The sequence below is a fragment of the Bubalus bubalis genome, chromosome X (genome assembly GCF_019923935.1).
Source record: "Bubalus bubalis isolate 160015118507 breed Murrah chromosome X, NDDB_SH_1, whole genome shotgun sequence".
Taxonomy (NCBI): Eukaryota; Metazoa; Chordata; class Mammalia; order Artiodactyla; family Bovidae; genus Bubalus; species Bubalus bubalis.
The window spans coordinates 86,986,431-87,006,760 of NC_059181.1; the positions used below are offsets into that span (position 1 = coordinate 86,986,431).

The following is a 20,330-nucleotide window of genomic DNA, read 5'->3' on the forward strand; positions in this document are numbered from 1 at the left end:
GTTTGTCCATTGGTCTGTTTGTCTGTGTACCCCAAAACCAGACTCTACCTGGATGTACAGGTACTCGAAAGCAGCAGGATCCCGACGCAGCAGCTCCACGGGGTCTTTGGGAAAGAAGCTTATCCGGAAGAGGCATTTCATTCCATGATAGTGTGTCCGCTTCACTACCTGAATCCCGGAAGTGAGAGGTGGGAGGAAAAGAGATCAGGAATCAATGGCTGGGGTGGCAGGAGCCTGCTCAGGGCCCCCTGGGCAGAGCTAGGTGCTATTTCCTACTCTGTCTTCTGCCTGGCTGATTCCAATTACCCTCGGGGAAAGTGATGAGAAGCGGAGTCTTTTTTGCCCTTCTGACCCAAAGTGATTAGAATTTTTCAAACCACTGATCCATGACTTGGTCTTTATCAACAACCCAAGGCCCAGGACACAAGGTAGGGAGAAAGGGCTCCCGGCAACTTCTCTGACTCTTCTTGCTGTGGGGCCTTTGCCTTGCAGAGGGGCTCATCCTCTGGCAGAGGAAGTTGCTGATGAGCAACCAAATCAAAGACTTAAAATCCTATTTGGACGTGTAGCTGAAACAAGCCAGCAATATGCCAGTAACTGCTGAAGCTGGGATGGGTAATGAGGGTTCATTATCCAATTCCTTCTACTTTGGTGTATGTTTGAGATTTTTTAAATTATAAATTTATTTATTTTATTTGGAGGCTAATTACTTTACAATATTGTATTGGTTTTGCCATACATCAACATGAATCCGTAATAAAAATGCTTAAAAATCCCATTTGGAACAAGAGACCAGTTGGATCCATAAGCTCCCCTGATGGGCAGGGAGGTGATTAGGCCTCCATCCAGGCAGGACATCCACCTTTTTTCCTTCATAGGTGGGAACCTAAGTCTCTGGACTACATACTGAGAACTACCCTTGAAGAATCCCTCTCTCTTAAATCCTTTCATTTTGGTGTGTCTCATTTCAGCTTTTGCTTTGCTTCCTTTAGACATTTCTTTCTGGCCGTCCCTCTCCAACTCCTTCTCTCCCTCTCTGAGAATATCCTTTTTTTAAAGCAAATGAGAAATTCTTTCTTTCTTTGGCCATGCCATGTGGCATGTGGGATCTTAGTTCCCTGACCAAGGACCAAACCTGTGTCCCCCTGCATTGGGAGAACAGACTCTTAACCACTGGACCGCCAGGGAGGTCTGCACTCCCTGGGAATACTGATTGGCCCTGGTTGCCTGTCTTCCTCTTCGTGGTGAATCACCATTAGTGAAACGTTATCCAGCCATCCTGGATTTCACTGGCTTGTTTCCATAGGCTGGGAAGATAAGCCACTTTCCCCTACTCCGCTTTGGAACTTGACATGGCTGTCACACGGGTGACACGGGTGACACACTGTCCATTCTTGGCTTCACTCAGCCCCGCCTCAGTCCACATGTGTCAGCCTCGGGGGTTTCACCAGACTCCACTCGCTGACTCTTCCATATTACAGCGCTAATCTGAAGGTTGAGTGTCCTCTCAGAGGCAGAAAAGTCTAGCAGGCAGGGACTGCAGGAGATGGTGGAGTTGACACTGCTCTTCAACTCAGCCTTCCACACAATGAATTGCCACTCCACGCCTTCCCTAACTAGTGACCACCAAGACTAACAACCGTCATGCCTTTTTTAGGTTACAAGAGACATTTTAAAGAATTTATTTATTTATTTTGGCTGAGCTGAGTGGCTTGTGGGATCTTAGTTCCCCAAGCAGGGATTGAACCTGGGCCCTCAGCAGTGAAAACATAGGGAGTCCTAACCACTGGACCACCAGGGAATTCCCAAGAGACATTTTCTTTAAAACTTTTTTGGGATATGGACCATTTTTAAAGTCTCTATTGAATTTGTTACAATGTTGCTTCTATTATGTTCTGTTTTTAATTTTTTTTTTGGTCATGAGGCATGTGGGATCTTAGCTGCCCGACCAGGAATCAAACTCACACCCCCTATATTGAAAGGTGAAGTCTTAACCACCAGACTTCCAGGCAAGTCCCTCAAGGGACATTTTTAAAGGCCTCTGTGGGTGGTTGGGATAGACCTTGATTGAGAACTGGGACTTCTAGGAGCTGGCTGAGCAAGTCATGATGAATTTTCCAGTAAGAGATTGCCTGGTGGCCTCTTGTTTACTAGAGGCCACTTGCAAAGGTATGAAGCTGTGACAGAGGAATCACTTACATAAGCCAGGGGCTGCTTGTCCTGGAGAAGCAGGAACTTGTGGTTCTGTTCTGGTCCGGCATACTCAAGGACAAGAGCAAAGTGCTCAATGTACCTCAGGGAAAGCCGGTCCTGTAATGTCACCATCACATCCTATAAAGACAAAGGAGCCTTGAGAGAGAGATCCCTTCCAGCTCTAAGATACTTTCTGTACCCAACATGGCAGAAGGGGACTGAACATCAAGAGAGTCCTGGGGAGAAGGCTGAGGGTGGGAAAGTGGGCCAGACAGAGCCACTGGCCTTCAGGGTGGCCCAGGCACACGGCTCCAGGATGAAGAGAGTGACCTAGGAGTGTTGTTCAGAGGCCTAGGCCCTGGAGAACACAGAAGGGGTGAAGGGAGGTCTTCCTAAACTTGGTTGGTCCATGTAGATGGCAAAAGAAGGTCATGGCCCTTCCTCCCCCTCCCCCCTCTCCATTCAACCAATGATCTCCTGAGCCTGTCCTTAGTGCCATGTGTGGTGTGGGTTCTTCCCTCAGCTTCTCACGTAAATGAGGATGTTCCCTCTGGTTTGTCCAGCAACCCTTTACTTAGGAATCAACAAAAGCCGAGGCCACAATTACATGATTTCAAAGGTACATGATTTCTGGATTCATAATCTAAATTGAATGACTTGCAGTTACTGGCAAAATATTCATCTTTGTCACTGGCTTTTAGAGATGATCAATTTAGCAACTTGAAAAATGTGTCCATGCAGAGGAACAACATCACATGTTCTATGTACAGTCAGGAATCTGATGACTTCCAAGCTCCGTCTGCTCTGCTGCCCGCCTTTTAATATTAGGGTGTCTGGAACAGATCTGTGGGGGCTGCCCACATGTCAGTTCTGAGACTTCCCATCTACCTGCTGTGACTTCGGCATACACTGGCCTCTAACATGTGTGTTTTAGAGTCAGCGTGGCTCAAGCCTCCAAGGGCCAGAGAGAAGCAGACTTGGGAATACAAAGCTCCCTTCTAGCCAGGGTTGCCAAACAAGCCCCTCAGTGAACACTGAAAGCCGGTTCGCTATTCAAATGCCAGGCTGGAAACTGGCGGGCACTTGAGAGTATCTCTTTGTATTATGCAAGTAGTCACAGAGGCCCCAGTGTTGCTGGAGTGCTGGCACGGACAAATGAGGTTGTTTTTGCCTTTCAACTGCAGTGGGACTGTGGGTGGCCAAGCTGGTGATTGCCAAATTGTATTACAAGTGTAATGGCCCCCGTGCCAGGCTGTCAATTCACTCAGGTACCTCTCCAGGACAAGTGGCTTGGCAACCTGTCCAAGTTCCAATGAACAGCCAGTGCACCCTGAAGTCAGGGTATGGTCACCAACCAGGGGCTGCCATTGTTTTGGAAAGCTGGGGCTACCTGGAAGCACCAAATGGTGGTGACATTGCGAGGGGAGAGAATGCTTGGAGAAGCTACTCAGGCAAAAGAGAGTGGTAAATGCTCCAGTGTGGGAACAGATCAACAATGGCCATACCAGTCCATGATGTAACACACAGGAAGATTCTGACACACCCATACCCACTTCTTGGACTTGGACTTGGGAGGGCACTTGGACATCACTGGGTGGCTTAGTTTTAATGTCTGTCCCATAGACGGAAGCCTTCAACAGTCAAGAGACCACCTCAGGACAGCTTTGGGAGTGTGTTTTAGTCCTAGGTTCCCTGGGGAATCCACCCAGGCCTAAGCCTTCCAAAGAAACTCTCAGTTCAATCAACACAGGTTAAATAAAGCCTCGAGTTTTGCAACTCGGCTGCTACTAGCACTTTGGACAGGACAATTCTTCATCATTTGGGGACTATTCCATTTCTTGTGGGACACTTGGCATCTCTGACCCTGAGACACTACATGCCAGTAGCACGCCAAACCATGGGGATGACCCCACATACACTCAGACATTCCCAAAAACTACCTGGGAGGGGGCAATGCTGACCCAGGCTGAGAATCGCTGGCAAAGTCAATTCTGAACACCTGGTAACTCCTCTTAGGGAAAGTTTCCTGGCCCACAGCTTGCTTTAGTACAGGGTTGTATTGGTCCCAGCAGAGGAACCCCAGGAGAGCCCTGGGCCAAGTGGGTTTTCTGGGCAGGAGCTGTAGCTGCCTGGCAGTCTTGTTGTTCAGTCACTAAGTCGTATCCGACTCTTGTGACTCCGTGGACTGCAGCCTGCCAGGCTCTGGGAAGCATTAACTGCATGGAAACATTCACTGTGAGGATGGCATTCTCTTTTTGGAGAGAATCCAGAAGGAGCAGAAACAGATATTTCTGTCCCAGAGCAGAGTAGATCCGGGTGGTTAATGGTACATACTTCTCATCCTCAGGACTAAGGGAATCGCTACAACTTCCAGATGCCTGCTGCTGCTGCTGCTAAGTCGATTCAGTTATGTCTGACTCTGTGCGACCCCATAGACTGCAGCCCACCAGGCTCCCCCATCCCTGGGATTCTCCAGGCAAGAACACTGGAGTGGGTTGCCATTTCCTTCTCCAATGCATAAAAGTGAAAAGTGAAAGTGAAGTCACTCGGTTGTGTCTGACTCTTAGTGACCCCACGGACTGCAGCCTACCAGGCTCCTCTGCCCATGGGATTTTCCAGGCAAGAGTACTGGAGTGGGGTGCCATTGCCTTCTCCCCAAATGCCTGGCTGAGCTGTTAAGAATCAGAGCTCTTTAGTTGCTCTTCCTGTGATAGGAATAGTCAAAGGGATTGTTGGTGGACTTTTTTCAATCTTGGTTCAGTGCTTAAGAGCTGGTTGTTATTTAAAAAGCAAGGCATGGCTAAGCTAATCTCCTGAGAGATGATTTGTTGATTTCTGTGTGTAAACTTGAATAGGTGTTATTGTAGCAATACAAATCACTTTTGCTTTATAAATGGTCTAATGATCATCACACTCCTTAGCTCCTAAAGGTCATGAAGGACACAGGGTAACATGACACAAAGCAGTTTGATAACAGATGTGTGCACACACGCATGCCTACCCACATGCATGCACATGTACATGAATGCACACACACACACATTTACAATCACTAGCACACAGTTGGGCAGGCAACTTTCCCCCACCACAGTCATCCAACGACTGTACGTTTTTACAACCAGGTACTTCCAGGAGCAGGAGGTCAAAGACCAAGAGCACCTTGCTCTGGCAGTGAGCAGCTCTGTGCAGACTCAGAGGAACTCTGAGACCAGCGGCTGTGTGTGCTCCAGAGAGTACAGTACCAACCCGCGAGAGGAGATTTTGTGGGTACCTTAACAGTAGTCCGGCCATCAAACGTGAATGACTTGATCTGCCCATTTTCTAAGAAAACCTTCAGGACATTGGGGATGAGGAGGAGAGCTTCTTTCTTCATCATTTTCTGTGAAAGGACAAGGAGGGGGCTCATTTAGAAGGAGGAGGGAAGCAGAAAGGAAGAGAAAGGAGTGAGTGAAGGAGAGGGAGCCAAAGGTATGGAAGGACAGAGACAGACGAAAGAACTGATCAAAGATAACATTACACAGAAACCAAAAGCAAATTCTCCAAGAAGACAATGGGCCATATCCAAAGCTCACCCTTCATCTGATGTCACAGCACACCCACGGTCTACTGTGGCTCAAAGCTCCACAGCTCAAAGGGGGCTTGGCCAATAGAGATCACCACACACTGAAGGGCTGATGGGAGGTCTCAGGAGCCCACCTCACTCACCAGCTCCTATCTCCTGCCTCCTTCCTTTCCACTGGGCCCTTCACACATTGAGATCACTTCCATGCCTTTGCCCTGCCAGTCTCCCTCCGTCCAAGCATCTTAGGTCTTCTCTGACCTAGTCCACGCCTACTTCTCCATTCATGTCTTATCATTCCTGGTACCCACACTGTTCTTTCATACCTGTTTACCTCTAGCAACTCATCATTTGAGGACTGCCTCACTCCCCAAAGGACATTTAGCATCTCTGACTCTGAGACACTAAATGCAATAACAAGCCAAATCATTGGGATGACCCCAAACACCCTCCAGATATTCCCAAAAGCTCTCTGAGAGTGGGCAGTACTGACCCTGATTGAGAACCACTTGCAAAGCCCAGTTCTGAACACCTGACAGCTCCTTAAAGCTTTCCTGGCTTAGGCATTTCTGTATTTATAGAGTGGTTCATGTTAGGTTCTTGATAAACCTTTATTAAATACTGTTCCCTCTGCCTCCCTCTTTTGATACCTGGAAAACTTCTACTCATCCTTCAAAACCCAGCTTAAATATGAATTCTGTAAAGCCTGTCTAATATCATCAGGTACTTGAACCTGGTGTTCGCACGTTGTTCTTTTAGCAACTTATACACAGCTATCAGTTGTTGTCATTCAGCCACTAAGTCATGTCCAACTCTTTGCCACCCCATGGACTACAGCATGCCAGACCTCCTTGTCCTTCACACACCTCTCTAAGTGCTCTTAAATATTTAAGTATTTCCTTATGCATTCATTTTTTTAATTTTTTTTTAATCTTTTGGCCACACTGTGTGGCATGTGGGATCTTAGTTCCCTGACTAGGGATTGAAACCACATCCCCTGCATTGGCAGCATGGAGTCTTAACCACTAGACTGCCAGGGAAGTCCCAGTGCTCTTTTTGAAGAATGTGTGTCTTTTGTAACCAAACAGTTAACTCAGCACTGGGACTATGTCCTATTCAATCTTTGTGGCCCTGACATTGAGCAGAGTTCCCAGCACACAGATGGTGCTCAATAAATGGCTGCTGAACATATGAGCAGGAGGTGCTTAATATGTGCTTACTTGATTAGACTCATTACGGAAATCCAACCATTTCCTTGGGCCAACATCATTAGTTCTAGAGGACCTGAAAAGCTGCCTCAGACGTGCAGTGTCCTGAATTCTCTGAGCCTCTGCTACACACTCAGCACTATACTAAGCCTCATGGGGGTACAGCAAAAGCAGAGGACCAGGGTCTAGCCTTATACTGTTTTTAAAAAAATTATTTATTTATGGCTGTGCTGGGTTTTTGTTGCTGCAAGCAGCCTTTCTCTAGTTGCTGGTGAGCAGGGGCTATTCTCTAGTTGCGGTGGCTTCTCTTGTTGCAGAGCATGGGCTCAGTAGTGGTGGTGCATGGGCTCAGTTGCTCCGTGGGATGTAGGATCTTCCCTGACTGGGACTGAACCTGTGACCCCTGCACTGGCAAGTGGATTCTTAACCACTAGACCATCAGGGAACGCCAAGCCTTACACTCTTACAGGGACGTGGCACACACATGATCCACTAGAGAACAATAAAACCAAAACAAACCAAAAGGTATAAGTTAAGGTCTCCTAGATGGGGTGAATTGGATTTTGATTGTAAAGGAGATGGCAGGCGTGGACTATCAGAGAGGCCAGACAAGAACAGTCCAGATCTAGGGACTGTCGTGGACAAGTACAAAAACATAAAGCAAGTCCTTTTGGGGCGGGGTGTGGTAGGAGGAGGGGGTGGTGCTGTTGTGACATCAGGTCATTTCCTGATGGAGTCAAGCCACAGCGCGGAGTGATGGGATCTAAAGTTGGAAAAGTGACTCCCTGGTTCTCTCCCTGATCCCAAGATGCTTCGCTCCCACCAAGCCCAGAGGCCCCAGATTCCCAGGCTGATGATGCTCTGTGGTGGCAGGTTTTATTTAGCACACTGGGTTGGACTCAGATAATTACTTAATTGATTTTGCTTAAAAATAGAGTTGGCAAGGAATGCCCACAGGATTTATTTTTGCTCTTGTTGCTTAATAAAGTCTGGAACACCAAGAGAAAGGGATTCTGGAGTCACCTGGGCCTGGACACCCCGCCCCACCCCCAACCCTGGACCTAAACAATGGGGAGGCTGCTATGGTCCACGCTGGTGGCAGCGGTGGTGGGGGGGTAGTGTTTTGACATCAGGTCATTTCCTGAGCACAGCTAGGTGGGAAGGTTGATGTCTCGGTCTCTCCCAAACAAGAGCCTGCCACCACCTCTGGTTTACCTGACCAGGAGCAACAGAGTAACCTGGGGTGGGTTCTAGCCACTCTGCGGCATTTATGTCTAGATTGGTCTGGAGTGGGGGCTTGCTTCTGCCTGTGGCTAGATGTGACATATGGAGAGGCGAGTCATGGTGGAGGGGAGAACACAAGGGAGAGGAAGAAAGGGGAGAAAAAAGGGGGGAAAGAATGGAAGGGGGAGGAGGGATAGGATTCTTCACTGGGTGACCAGGCCTTGGTGGGTTTTTCTGTGATGAAGATAGCTCAGTTGGGAAAGAATCTGCCTGCAATGCAGGAGACCCTGGGTCGATTTCTGGGTTGGGAAGATCCGCTGGAGAAGGGATAGGCTACCCACTCCAGTATTCTTGGGCTTCCCTTGTGGCTCAGCTGGTAAAGAATCCACCTGCAATGTGGGAGACCTGGGTTCAATCCCTGGGTTGGGAAGATCCCCTGGAGAAGGGAAAGGCTACCCACTCTAGTATTCTGGCCTGGAGAATTCCATGGACTGTATAGTCCATAGGGTCACAAAGAGTTAGACATGACTGAGCAACTTTCACTTCACTGAGATGGGAGAAGCTGCACCTGTCTATTGTGTGTGCTAAGTCTCTTCAGTCCTGTCTGATTCTTTGCGACCCTATGGACTGTAGCCCGCCAGGATCCTCTGTCCATGGGATTCTCCAGGCAAGAAAACTGGAGTGTGTAGCCATGCCCTATCCTCCAGGAGATCTTCCCAACTCAGGGATCAAACCATCTCTCTTATGTCTCCGGCACTGGCAGGTGGGCTCTTTACCACTAGCGCCACCTAGACTCTCCAAATTCAGATCTCATTTCCTTTGGGTGTTCAGGGCTCAGGACACAAATGTACCCTTAGTGACTTGTACCTCAGCTGACACACAAGGACTCCACACAGCTCCCTTTCCTCTCTGTGGCCCCTGCTTCTCCTCAACCTCTTCTGCTGAGACTGACATGAAGCCCAGCCACCGATTATTCAGATGGCTTAGCCAGTGGGGCCCAGTTGTCCCTTGGGCCTCACAGTCTTCCTCAAACGGGGAGGGAGGAGAGCCTTGGCAGAGTTTGGGGATAAGGGTCAGGGAAATTAAGTCATAGGACATCTCTGACCTCTATCTATCCCGTCCTCTGGGTGGTTCTGCCTCAAAGAACTACAGGGGTGCTGGTGCCCCACTGATTCTCCACTCAGGCTGGGCCTCCTACCTTGTCTCAGCTGCAGCTGTGCTTCACTACAGAAATGCCATGGGCCTCCCGAGAGCCCAGTCCATGACAGCCTGTGAAAGCACACAGCACCTGTTAGCGCTGCTGGCCTCCTCCCACCTACCCCCATGGGATATCACCAACTTCTGCCGACTCCTAGAGGACTTGAAGTTATCATCCATGGCCACCTAATACACATCTTTATGTGTTCTACCCGCCTCTTCTCATTTGCTTATCTGAAGCAGACAGCTCAGTTCATGTTAACCCCACAAGGCAGTGAGAAAGACAGTGGGCTGGCCATGACCCCTCCAGACTGGCTGCTGCATGACATGGGTGGTCAAACACCACCTGCTCCTCAAAACCCTACCACCCAGGGGTGGATTCCATACTGTCTCAATCTGAGTCGCCTGTCCTCCCAACATCACTGAGAGGAATCCAGAGGCAGGGAACAGGTATCTGTTTTGCATCCCTTGTAGTGAGTGCTGGGAACACAGCAAGCATCTAGTATTAATAAAAGTTCTGTGACTTAATGAGAGTCTATATCATTTCCCCTAGGCTGCTTCGCCCTTCACTGCCCAGTCTTCTCCAGTTGAGACCTGGAGTTGCAGGATCACTTCAACATGCCAAGGGCTCAATTTCGCTGCATCTTCAGAAAACCACTACTTCCTTCCTGTTTCTATCAAGTAGCCAAATGTTCATGGAGCACTTGTTCTGAGTACTGTGCTAGAGATGGAAATTTCTTGAAGTACCATGAGGATTCTGAGTGAATTGATATATATCCCTTCTCCCCACGATGCCCAGGGCTTCTCTGGATGCCACACACCCCTCACTCGCTCCCCACCCAGAGCCCCAAGGTCCCTCCTCTGACCCCTTCATAATGCTGTCCACTTTGAGGAGCAGCAGATGAGCAACTGGCCCAGAGGGATACTTCGACAGCCTGGCTGACTCTGGCCAAGGGCTGAGGGGAGGAGGCGAAAGCTCACTTACTGCATCTGTTTCTCCAACTGCCACCTGCTCGGAAAATCGGACCTTCACAGGATTGGATCTCAGCTTGGCCTTCTTTGCCGCACTGATGAAGGCAGATTTGGGGGACTGGAAAAAACAGAGAGGGCTCATGAGTTCACCATACTGGGAGAAAACCTGACATTTGCTGCATGGAGTTAAGACGTCTCAGTTTGGGTACCCCCTTTTGCCTTGTGGATCAATAAGCCAATAAATAAGTATTGATTCCCTACTAGGTGCAAGACAATGTGCTAAGTGCTTCCTTAGATGATTGGTATGTTCTGAGTAAGCTGGGCATGAATCGAATTTGAGTAAATTGAATCCCATTATTAATGCTCTAGGCCTAGGGGAGTTTGCAAAAATTCTTTGTAATAATGTACACTGAAATTTTATATATTTGGTTTCTTTAATGTGAGATATACCTAAATGGTGGTTTTTATTACATCTGAATATGAACATTGCAAAGGATTTACAGAAATAATCTTATTCATTTCAAAGATATGTCCTGCCCCTAGGAAGGAGGTTCATAGAAAATATTATTTTAGATGCAGAAGAAAGGAGGCTTATCATGCCAAAATGATTTATCCACAGTTTCTACACTATTTGACAGAAGAGACATTAGCGATTTTACCCAGGTGTCCTGGCTTCCTAGTTCTAGGCTTTCTACTACTTTGTTCATCCAACTCTGTAAGAGACACTCAAACAATCAGCTAGGGTCTCTCATTTTTGAAAACTCCCACAAATTCAGCAGGATGCATGGTTAGCAAATGCTGGAAACTGAGTCTTTCCTGGGTGCACTGTGGATTTGAGGAAATGCAGGAGTCCTAGTGAGGGGCACCCTCATGTCTCTGGGGCATTCATTCATTCATGTAACAAATTTTGGGAGGGCCCACTCTGTGCCAAGCACTGTTCTACATGACGAGGATCTAGCAGTGAATAAGATGGACAAAACTCTCTGGCTTCAAGGAGTGCCTATCCTAGCAGGGACAGACAGACAGACAAGAAATACTGAAACACCTCTTAGGAGGCAAATAAGGGCTATGAGAACAAATTGAGCAGACTGAGGGACTACAGCAGAGATTGAAGTCGTGAGGGAGAGAGTGGTGGGGGTTTTATTTTAGCCAAGACAGGCAGGGAAGACCTCTTTCAGGAGGTGACATTTAAGCAGAGGTCTGAAGGAAGTGAGGGAGAGACAACCATGAGGATATCTGGAGAAAAAGCCTTCCAAACAGAAAGAACAAGAAAGTGTCTGAGGTGGGAGGAGGACTGGGGTGCATGGGGAACAGTCAGGAAGCCAAGTGTAGCCACAGCTGAGTGAGTGGGGAGCTGAAGAGGTCGTGCTCAGAGAGGGAGCTGGGAGCTGCGTCAGGTAGGTCCTTGTGCGATCTTGCGTGCGTGCTACGTCATTCTGGTCATGTTCTACTCTGTGCGACCTTATGGACTGTAGCCTGCCAGGCTCTTCTGTCCAGGAGCTTCTCAGGCAAGAATATTGGAATGGGTTATCATGCCCTCTTCCAGGGGATCTTCCCAACCCAGGGATCAAACCTGCGTCTCTTATATCTCCTGCATTGGCAGGCACAGAGTGGGCCCTCCCAAAATTTGTTACACGAATGAATGAATGCCCCAGAGACATGAGGGTGCCCCTCACTAGGACTCCTGCATTTCCTCAAATCCACAGTGCACCCAGGAAAGACTCAGTTTCCAGCATTTGCTAACCATGCATTTGCTAACCATGGCACCTCTAGTGCCACCTGGGAAGCCCAGGGCCTTGTAAGCCATGGCAAAAACTTTGGATCTTGCTCCACTGGAAGGCTTTGAACAGTTTCGCTCAGTCATGTCCGACTCTTTGTGACCCCATGGACTGTAGCCTGCCAGGCTCTCTGTCCATGGAATTCTCCAGGCAAGAGTATTCGAGTGGGTTGCCATGCCCTTCTCCAGGGGATCTCCCTGACCCAGGGATTGAACCCAGGTCTCCCACATTTCAGGCAGATTCTTTGCCATCTGAGCCACCAGGGAAGTCCTTTTCCTCATCTCAGTATATGGCATCTCCAGTCTTCCAGTTGACTCCTTTCTTTTTCTCACCTCCCACAACCGATCCATCAACATAACTTCTTGGTGCTATCTTCAGAATCTAGCCAGAATCCACTCACTCGTCATCATAGCACCATTATTACCATCCTGGCGCAAGCCTCTATCATGTTTTAACTGTATTCTTGCAGGAGACTCCAAACTAGTCTCCCTCCTCCAGCCACCAGCCTCTGGTACTATTTTCCACACAGCAGACAGAGGCGTCCTTTTTAAATGCAAGTCAGACCCTGTCTGTTCAAAACCTTCCAGTGGAACAAAATCCAAAGCTTTTGCCATGGCTTACAAGGCCTGGACTTCCCAGGCGGCACTAGTGGTAAAAATCTGCCTATCAATGCAGGAGACATAAGAGATGCAGGTTCGATCCCTGGGTCGGGAAGATCCCCTGGAGTCAGACACGACAGAAATGACTTAGCATGCACGCACACACAAGGCCCTACTGGACGCAGCCCCCAGCTGCCTCTCTGAGCAGGACCTCTCCAGTAAGGAAGGAGGAAATCAGGTTTGGGGCTCTTTCAAACCACCACCACTACCAGCCTTGCCATGCAGCCTGTGAGCCCTACAATCAAGCATTCCTTTGTGTTCCCAGCCCTGAAGGGTCCCTGCCAGCTGGGAAGGCAATACATTAAGCAATTTTCTGCCATTAATGCTGTAGTTGAGATTCATTTACCAGATCAGCCACAGGAGGGCAGGGCCCTAAGATAAAGACACACCAGAAACAAACGTCCTCATCAGCTCTTGGGCCCTGGTCCCAGCTGTGTTCTCTTCCGGAGCCAACAATCTCATTCCCCACGGAGGGCAGATTGCAGAAAGCCACCTGTTCAACCCGAGTCCAGCCGAACCTCAGGCAGTGGGTCTCCGTCCTGGCTAGAGGGCAGAAACACCGGAGGGAGGAGCTTTACAAAGCACCAGTACCCAGTCCCCACCCCCGATCAATGACGTCAAATTCCTGAGGATAGGACCCAGGTATTAAGCTTCAAATGATTTCAAAATACAGCTAAGGTTGGGAACCACTGCGCTAAAGGAATCTTAGACTTCTCATCCTGATCCACAGGGACAATTTGTTGGCAGCAGACAATATAGCACAAGGAAATCCAGGGCTGGAGATGGCTGCAGAAAGTGATTATAGTATTGATTGTTCACAGGAGTCCAGAAATGCCTTTGTGTTACACAGCTTGGTGCTCAGATCCTAGGGGCCGGGGTAGGGGGGGGGCATGGGCTATGGCAGGAACAAGGGAAGGGGCGAGGCAGAAAGATCTGTAGTTCTGTTCAGGCAGCTCTGCTTGACTCGTCTCCACAGTAGTCCCATTTCCACTGGAGGTGCCAGACACAAGGTAGGGGAACTCTTTGTTCCACCCGACAGTCACCCTGTCTTTTCTCTGTGATCATCTGTCGTCCTCGAATATCCTCATGTACAGTGTGGAATGAGGCATCTCTAGAGACCTGAATGGGCCATGTAATCCACCCTTCATTTTTACATAGGAAATGGAGCCCAGGGAAGAGGCTATGGTTTATTCAAAGTATCAAAATAATTGAGTAGTGGAGCAAAACCCAGAACCTAGATTTTCTGAGTCTTGGATTAGCTATATAATCTCCTGCAGTGGACTGAAGCTGGAAGTCCATTCCTGGTCTTTTGTTCAATGGTCTGGTTCTATCTTGGTCCCAGTGAATGGATTTGCACAAATAAAGAACCCTAAATGGTACCCTATAGGCAGAGGGGACAGCCTCTTTGCTATCTATACCAAAAGTCCATGATTAGATCCTGTCCTAGAGATACAACAACAAAAATTTCAGATATTTACAAGAGCAAAATCAGAAAGTGGGATTGCCAGTATTTTCAAGGATTTTAGTCATTTCCAGTGTCTGTTGTACAGCCATTTTCAGCTTGTTTGTGCCTCATTACTCACTGACCCCTGCCTGTTGGTTTCTAAGACTCCATCCTACTCTCAGTCTTCAGCCTCGATCACTGACAGTGACTCACTCATTGCCAGCTGGTCTCTGCTATATGTCATAGAGTCATGTCTAGCCTTGTGCTTTGACACAGATGACGCCTGCCTTGCAGTGTGACATGAGTGGCTCTCAAAGGTTGCCCTGTCCCAAAGCATCTTCAAAGTGCAACTATGGGGCCTGAGGTTTTTGATACTAGAGTGTCCCATCTGAACTAAAGTATTAAGAATTGGGAAGACCCTGGCCCAAATTCAAATGTAGTACCTGGAAGGAGTAATGAACATACTTCAGAGGTCAGCAGATTATGGGCCTGGGTGGGCCAGCTCCTGTCTACCACTTGTTTTTTGTAAATAAAGCTTTATTAGAACACAGCCATTCTCTTCATTTCTGCATTGCCTATGGCTACTTCTGTAGTACCACATATGGTCTGCATGCATGCGTGCTAAGTCACTTAAATTGTGTCCGACTCTTTTGTGATCCCATGGACTGCAGTCTGCCAGGCTCCTCTATCCGTAGGTTTTCCCAGGTAAGAATACTGCAGTGGGTTGGCATTTCCTTTTCCAGGGGATCTTCCTGACCCAGGAATTGAACCCGTGGCTCCTGACATGTCTCCTGCATTGCAGGAAAATTTTTTACTGCTGAACCCCTGGGGAAGCACAAAGCCTAGAGTATTTACTTTATGGTCCTTTACAGAAGAAGTTCACAGACTCCTGCACTAACTCATTAGCATACTCTCACTCATGTTTCTAAACCTTACCTGATGCTAAAAATCACCAGGAAATGCTTATTAAAACACAGATTTCTTTGGGAATTCCCTGGAAGTCCAGTGGTTAGGGCTCTACACTGTCATTGCCAGGGCACAGGTTCAGTCTCTGGTCAGGAACTAAGAACCCACAAGCCGAGTGGCATGGCCAAAAACAAAACAAACACAGATTTCTCAGCCAATTTCAGACTTCAAAGGTCAGACTCTCTGAGATGGTAGGGCCCAGGAATTGCTGAAAATGTCCTAATCCACGAAGCATAGATTAATTGAGTACCTTAAAGCTGGGACATCTGAGCTCTTGACTGACCCCATTTTTCCTCTAAGCAGCTGAAAGTCTCATTTTGCAACAGGCACCCTTTCTAGCAAAAATGAATTTTGGCTTGAAACACGGGACTAGAATTTCTAAGTACCTCCAGGGCCATTGCAAGCCCCTTGAAGTAAATATGAAGCCAGCAGCTTGGTGGAATAAGCAATAGAGGAGAGAGTCTGCCTTCTCCCTTAGGGCTGAATTCAGCAGCTGGTGATTCTTTGACCATTTTTTAATTTGGTGACTCTATTAGTACAGATTTCAGGGTTGTGTTCACATATCTTGGCCGAAGACAGGTATATGGCTGAATGTTTTAAGTGTACGATAGGGCCCCACTTTGATAATTGTGAAAGGATTTTAAGAACATGGAGCTCAGGTTCCTGAAGCTTTAACAGCCTCCTGATTTCCCTTTCTGCTGCCTCATTTTCTTTGACACCTGAACCTACTTATAAGCAATTCCCATAGCAACCATTGTGGGAGCCTGGGACTATGGAGGGCCATCCTGATTCCAGGGGTCCACTGTTAAGGGACCTGGGGGTCCTTCCTTCCTACATTCAGGACTGCCTACAGGGGAACATGTCCTCTCCCTGGATTTCAAGGCCCCTGACAAACCACACATAACCCTCACTTCCCATCAATCACCTAGTTGAGTTATTCTGCCCACAGCTTCTTCCCGTTTCTGTGCCTACATCATGCTGTCTCTTCACCATCCCCACCCTTCAGGGCCCCCTGGTGTCCCTCTTGCTCAATAAATGCCATCTCCAAAACCCAGCTCAAATCCTATCTTAGTCCTGAATCCTTTCCCAACCTTGCCGTTCCCTTCTCTGGATTTCCTGTAGTCCTCCTTTGTGAATCCACTTAGCCATTACTTATCTCTCCAACTAGGTTGTAAAAGAAGAGGTGACATTTTGCATTACTGTGTCTCCCCCAGCACCAAGCACAGAGGAGGCACAGAAGAGAAGATAGTCGTTGATTGCAGGGGCTAGTATTGAATTAATTCATCAATTAAGCAAATAGGACTTGAGTACCTACTATCTGCCAGGCCCTATACTCAAGAAGCTCTATGGAAAACCAGTTCTGCGGTGGTTCTCATGATTTTGGCTTTTTTCTGGACAGGTGGCTTCAAGCAGAGGGGACTGAGACTCTCTGGGTACAGGCTGTTTTCAAAACCAGAAAACTAGTTTCATTTGAAGGGACTGTCTGCTTGCTTTGCCAGGACTGTTCTAGGTCACCAGTCAGTACTTTATTTTAAAATATTTATTGAGGACAAATGATGTGTCAAGGTCTAAGGGTACCAAAATTAATACATATTCAGTCAATCATGGGGAATAGTTGGTCACTCAAAGATTAAAGAACATTCTTAAATACATCTAGACTTAATAAGTGGCTACCTATGCAATATTGTTTGAGGGCCCTGGGAAAGGATCCCTATGGCTGCTCAAAATACTCCCCAATGGTCTGCTACGGTAAGAGTCACTCTCTTAAAAAGAAAATGCCATCTGAAAGAGACTACACATTAGACCGTGCACCTTGGCTACATATCAGAATCATTTGGGGAGCCTTTTCAAAAGATCAATACCTGGGATCCATCCCCACAGCTTGTAATTCAATTGGTCAGGGCTAAAGCCCAAGGATCAATATGTTTAAGAGTTCTCAGAAAGTTCTAATGTATATATAGCCAGGGTAGAGAACCACTGTACTAGACCATTGCCAGCCACACAATGTACGAGTGGTAGCAGCCTTAAAGATAGTCTGGTTCAATGTTTCCCAGATTCTACTGAGCATCAGAATTACTTACTTGTGGCTCTTATTAAAAGTACAGATTCTTGAGCCACAACGTGAACCTATCAGGAGGAGACTGTCCTCTGGGAGACTGTCAAGCCTGCACAGGAGAGTTTGATAAGAAGAAGCAGTCTTCATGCACCCATGAGATATCAAGTGCTACCTTGTTACGTGATGTAGGAGCTACAAGAGTAACGTCTGCTGGGGGGTGTGGTCTTCAAGGAGTTTTCACTTCAGTGTAAGAGAGAAGATTCTCTCACTTGATTTTTGTTATTCGCAGTTGTGTTAACACTGAACTAATGAATACTGAACAACTGTTCCTAGGGGGATTGTGTGTGTGTCTCACATAGATTATAATCTTAAATTCTAAAAACAATTCATCCTGGTAGATTCGATTTTCTTTATTTCACCAGGAGAAAATGAGGTTCTGAAGTGTTAAGTGACTTGCCTGATGCCACCCCTCTAACAGGTATCAGAGCTGGCATTCAAACCCCATCCCACTGTCCCCGGGCTGGAGTTTCCTGGACTACACTGCACTGCCCCCTACCATCTCCATCCTCAGGATGACTCTGCATGACAACTAAAACAAGACAGAGCATCATTTTGCTTGACCTCAGCTGGGAACAGGTACATTGGGAGACTCAAATTTTTCACGCTCCGCATGTGTCAGCAAACAACCAGGAAAGCGCTGTAAGTCTTGATTTTGGAGTTACAAATAAATTTTAGGAAGTGGGCAAATTGGCAAATATGGAATCTGTGAATAATGAGGACTGACTATACATGTTTGCAAGGCTGATATTTGGTTGGGACGTGCTGGGATGGCCATACCTATTGTAAAACATTGAGGGATTTTTGCTCACTGTCTGATAAGTAGTCTGTGCCCTAAGCTTTTTGGGTGCCACCTGATCTCTCCCCTGGAACCTCTTTATAAAACATCAACTAACAAAGGGTTAACACCTGGCACAGTTAGGTGGCCTGCAAGACTCTGCTCCACCACCTGTGGCTGGCTTACATTCTCACTGGAAGGCCCTTCCTGTACAGGTTGCTGTTTTGACTATCACTTCTGTGTATATGTGCCCCTATACTTTTCTATGTTTCTAGGGTTTAGAGGGGCTTCTCTGGTGGCTCAGTGGTAAAGAATCTGCCTGCAATGCAGGAGACCCAGGTTCGAACCCTGGGTCAGGAAGATCCCCTGGAGAAGGTAATGGCAACTCTAGCATTCTTGCCTGGAGAACCCCATGAACAGAGGAGCCTGGTGGGCTACAATCCACAGGGTCACAAAGAGTCAGACAGGACTGAAGCAACTTAGCAGGAGCAGCAGGGTTTAGAGGGCACAAGGCCAAGAACTAGAATGTAAGCTCTCCAAGGGTAGGAACCATGTTTGTCCTGTGCACTGCTATATTCCCAGCCTGGAAGAGCGCCTAGAATAGTGGGCATTCAGTAAATGTTTGATGAACAAATTAATGAACTAGAAACTCTCACTGAGGTTAGTCAGGCAAAGATGTTTGGAAGACATAAGTCTTAAGGCAGGTATTCAAGGAAAGAGCCATGTGTTACAAGAGATGTGGATTACAACAAGGATAGAAGTCTACAGGGTGGTGAGAACTAAGACATGTACAAGGAAGAGAAGGAGAGCACCCTGGCCATGACAAAGAGGTGTTGGGGGCACTGGGATGAGAGTTGGGACAGAGATGGGGGAGTGTTAGGCTCTTTATTCTGCACCTAAGTTTGGACACTTGAGTTTGATTTAGGTTTCCTTTATTCCAACAAATACTGAGCACCTATTCTATGTCAGATGCTGTTCCAGGTGCTAGTGATACAGCAGTGAACCACAGTCTACTCTCACGGAAAGCAGTCTGGCAGTTTCTTAATTAACTAAACATACACTTAGTATATGACTGGACAATCACACTTTTGGGCATTTGTCCTAGAGAAACGAAAACTTATGCTCACAAAAAACCCTGTACCTGAATGTTTATAGCAGCTTTAATATCATGCTAGCCAAAGCCTGGAAGGAACCAAGATGTTTTTCAACAGGTGGATGACTAAACAGTGGTACATCCATACCATGGAATACTACTCAGCAATAAAAAAGGAGCAAACTGTTAATACAAGCAATGGCTTGGATGAATTTCAAGGGCATTGTGCAGAGTGAAAAAATCCAATCCCCAAAGGCTACATACTTTATGATTCCATTTATATAATATTCTTGAAATGATGAATTACAGGAATGGAGAACAGATTAGTGGTTGACACGGATTGAGGGTGGGGAGTAGGTGCCCCATAAAAGGGCAACATGAGGCATTCTTTCAGTAATAGAACTCTCCAGTATCTTGACTGTGTTGATACATGAACCCACACATGTGACAGAGTAACACTGAACCATTCACATCACTGTACCGACGTCAATGTCCCAGTTCTGATATAGTACTGTTAGGGATGTAACATGTAACCACTGGGAGAAACAGGGTAAAGGATACACAGGGATGTCACTGTACTAGCTTTGCAACTTCCTATGAATCTACAATGATATCAAACTAAAAAGTAAAAAAAAAATCAGGGATTCCCTGGTGGTCCAGTGGTTAGGACTCCATGCTTTCACTGTGGAGGATACAGGTTTGATCTCTGGTCAGAGAACTAAGATCCCACAAAGATTACTACGAGGAAGTGACCTAGTAACAGACACAGTGCTTCTGGATTCCAACTTTTGATAAGGGCCTGGGGACTTCCATTTTTAATAAATAGTCCCGGTGACTATTATGATCAGGCAAGCATGGGGAACACTGATCTAGTCTAAATCCCTCAATTTACAGATGAGAAAACAGGTTCAGAAAAGGGAACCGACTCCCCCAAGGTCATACAGGCAGTTAGTAACTGAACCTAGACAAAGATGAACCTATTTGTCCAACTGCACCTCCCCAGCAACTTTATAGTAAATCCTCCACATACAGTGTTGTGTCTCATACACTGTAGGCCATTTAGTATATACCTGTATAAAAAGAATGAATAAGATTAGCACCCACGGTCTACAAGGATTAATGGAATTGGACACTGGACAGGTAAAT

At 47.1% G+C, this 20,330-nt stretch overlaps 1 protein-coding gene across 2 annotated transcripts in view; it reads right to left on the reverse strand.

Annotated features, from left to right (window-relative positions):
* Positions 1-20,330, reverse strand: part of FRMPD3 (FERM and PDZ domain containing 3) — a 68,355-nt gene that overhangs the window by 39,547 nt on the left and 8,478 nt on the right. For both annotated transcript variants that reach the window (XM_006050722.4, XM_006050718.4), the window contains exons 4-7: positions 10,367-10,471; positions 5,465-5,572; positions 2,200-2,331; positions 49-168 (exon numbers count right to left, since the gene is read on the reverse strand). In XM_006050722.4, coding sequence (XP_006050784.3) covers positions 49-168; positions 2,200-2,331; positions 5,465-5,572; positions 10,367-10,471 — 465 coding nt within the window. The remainder of the gene's footprint in view (positions 1-48; positions 169-2,199; positions 2,332-5,464; positions 5,573-10,366; positions 10,472-20,330) is intronic.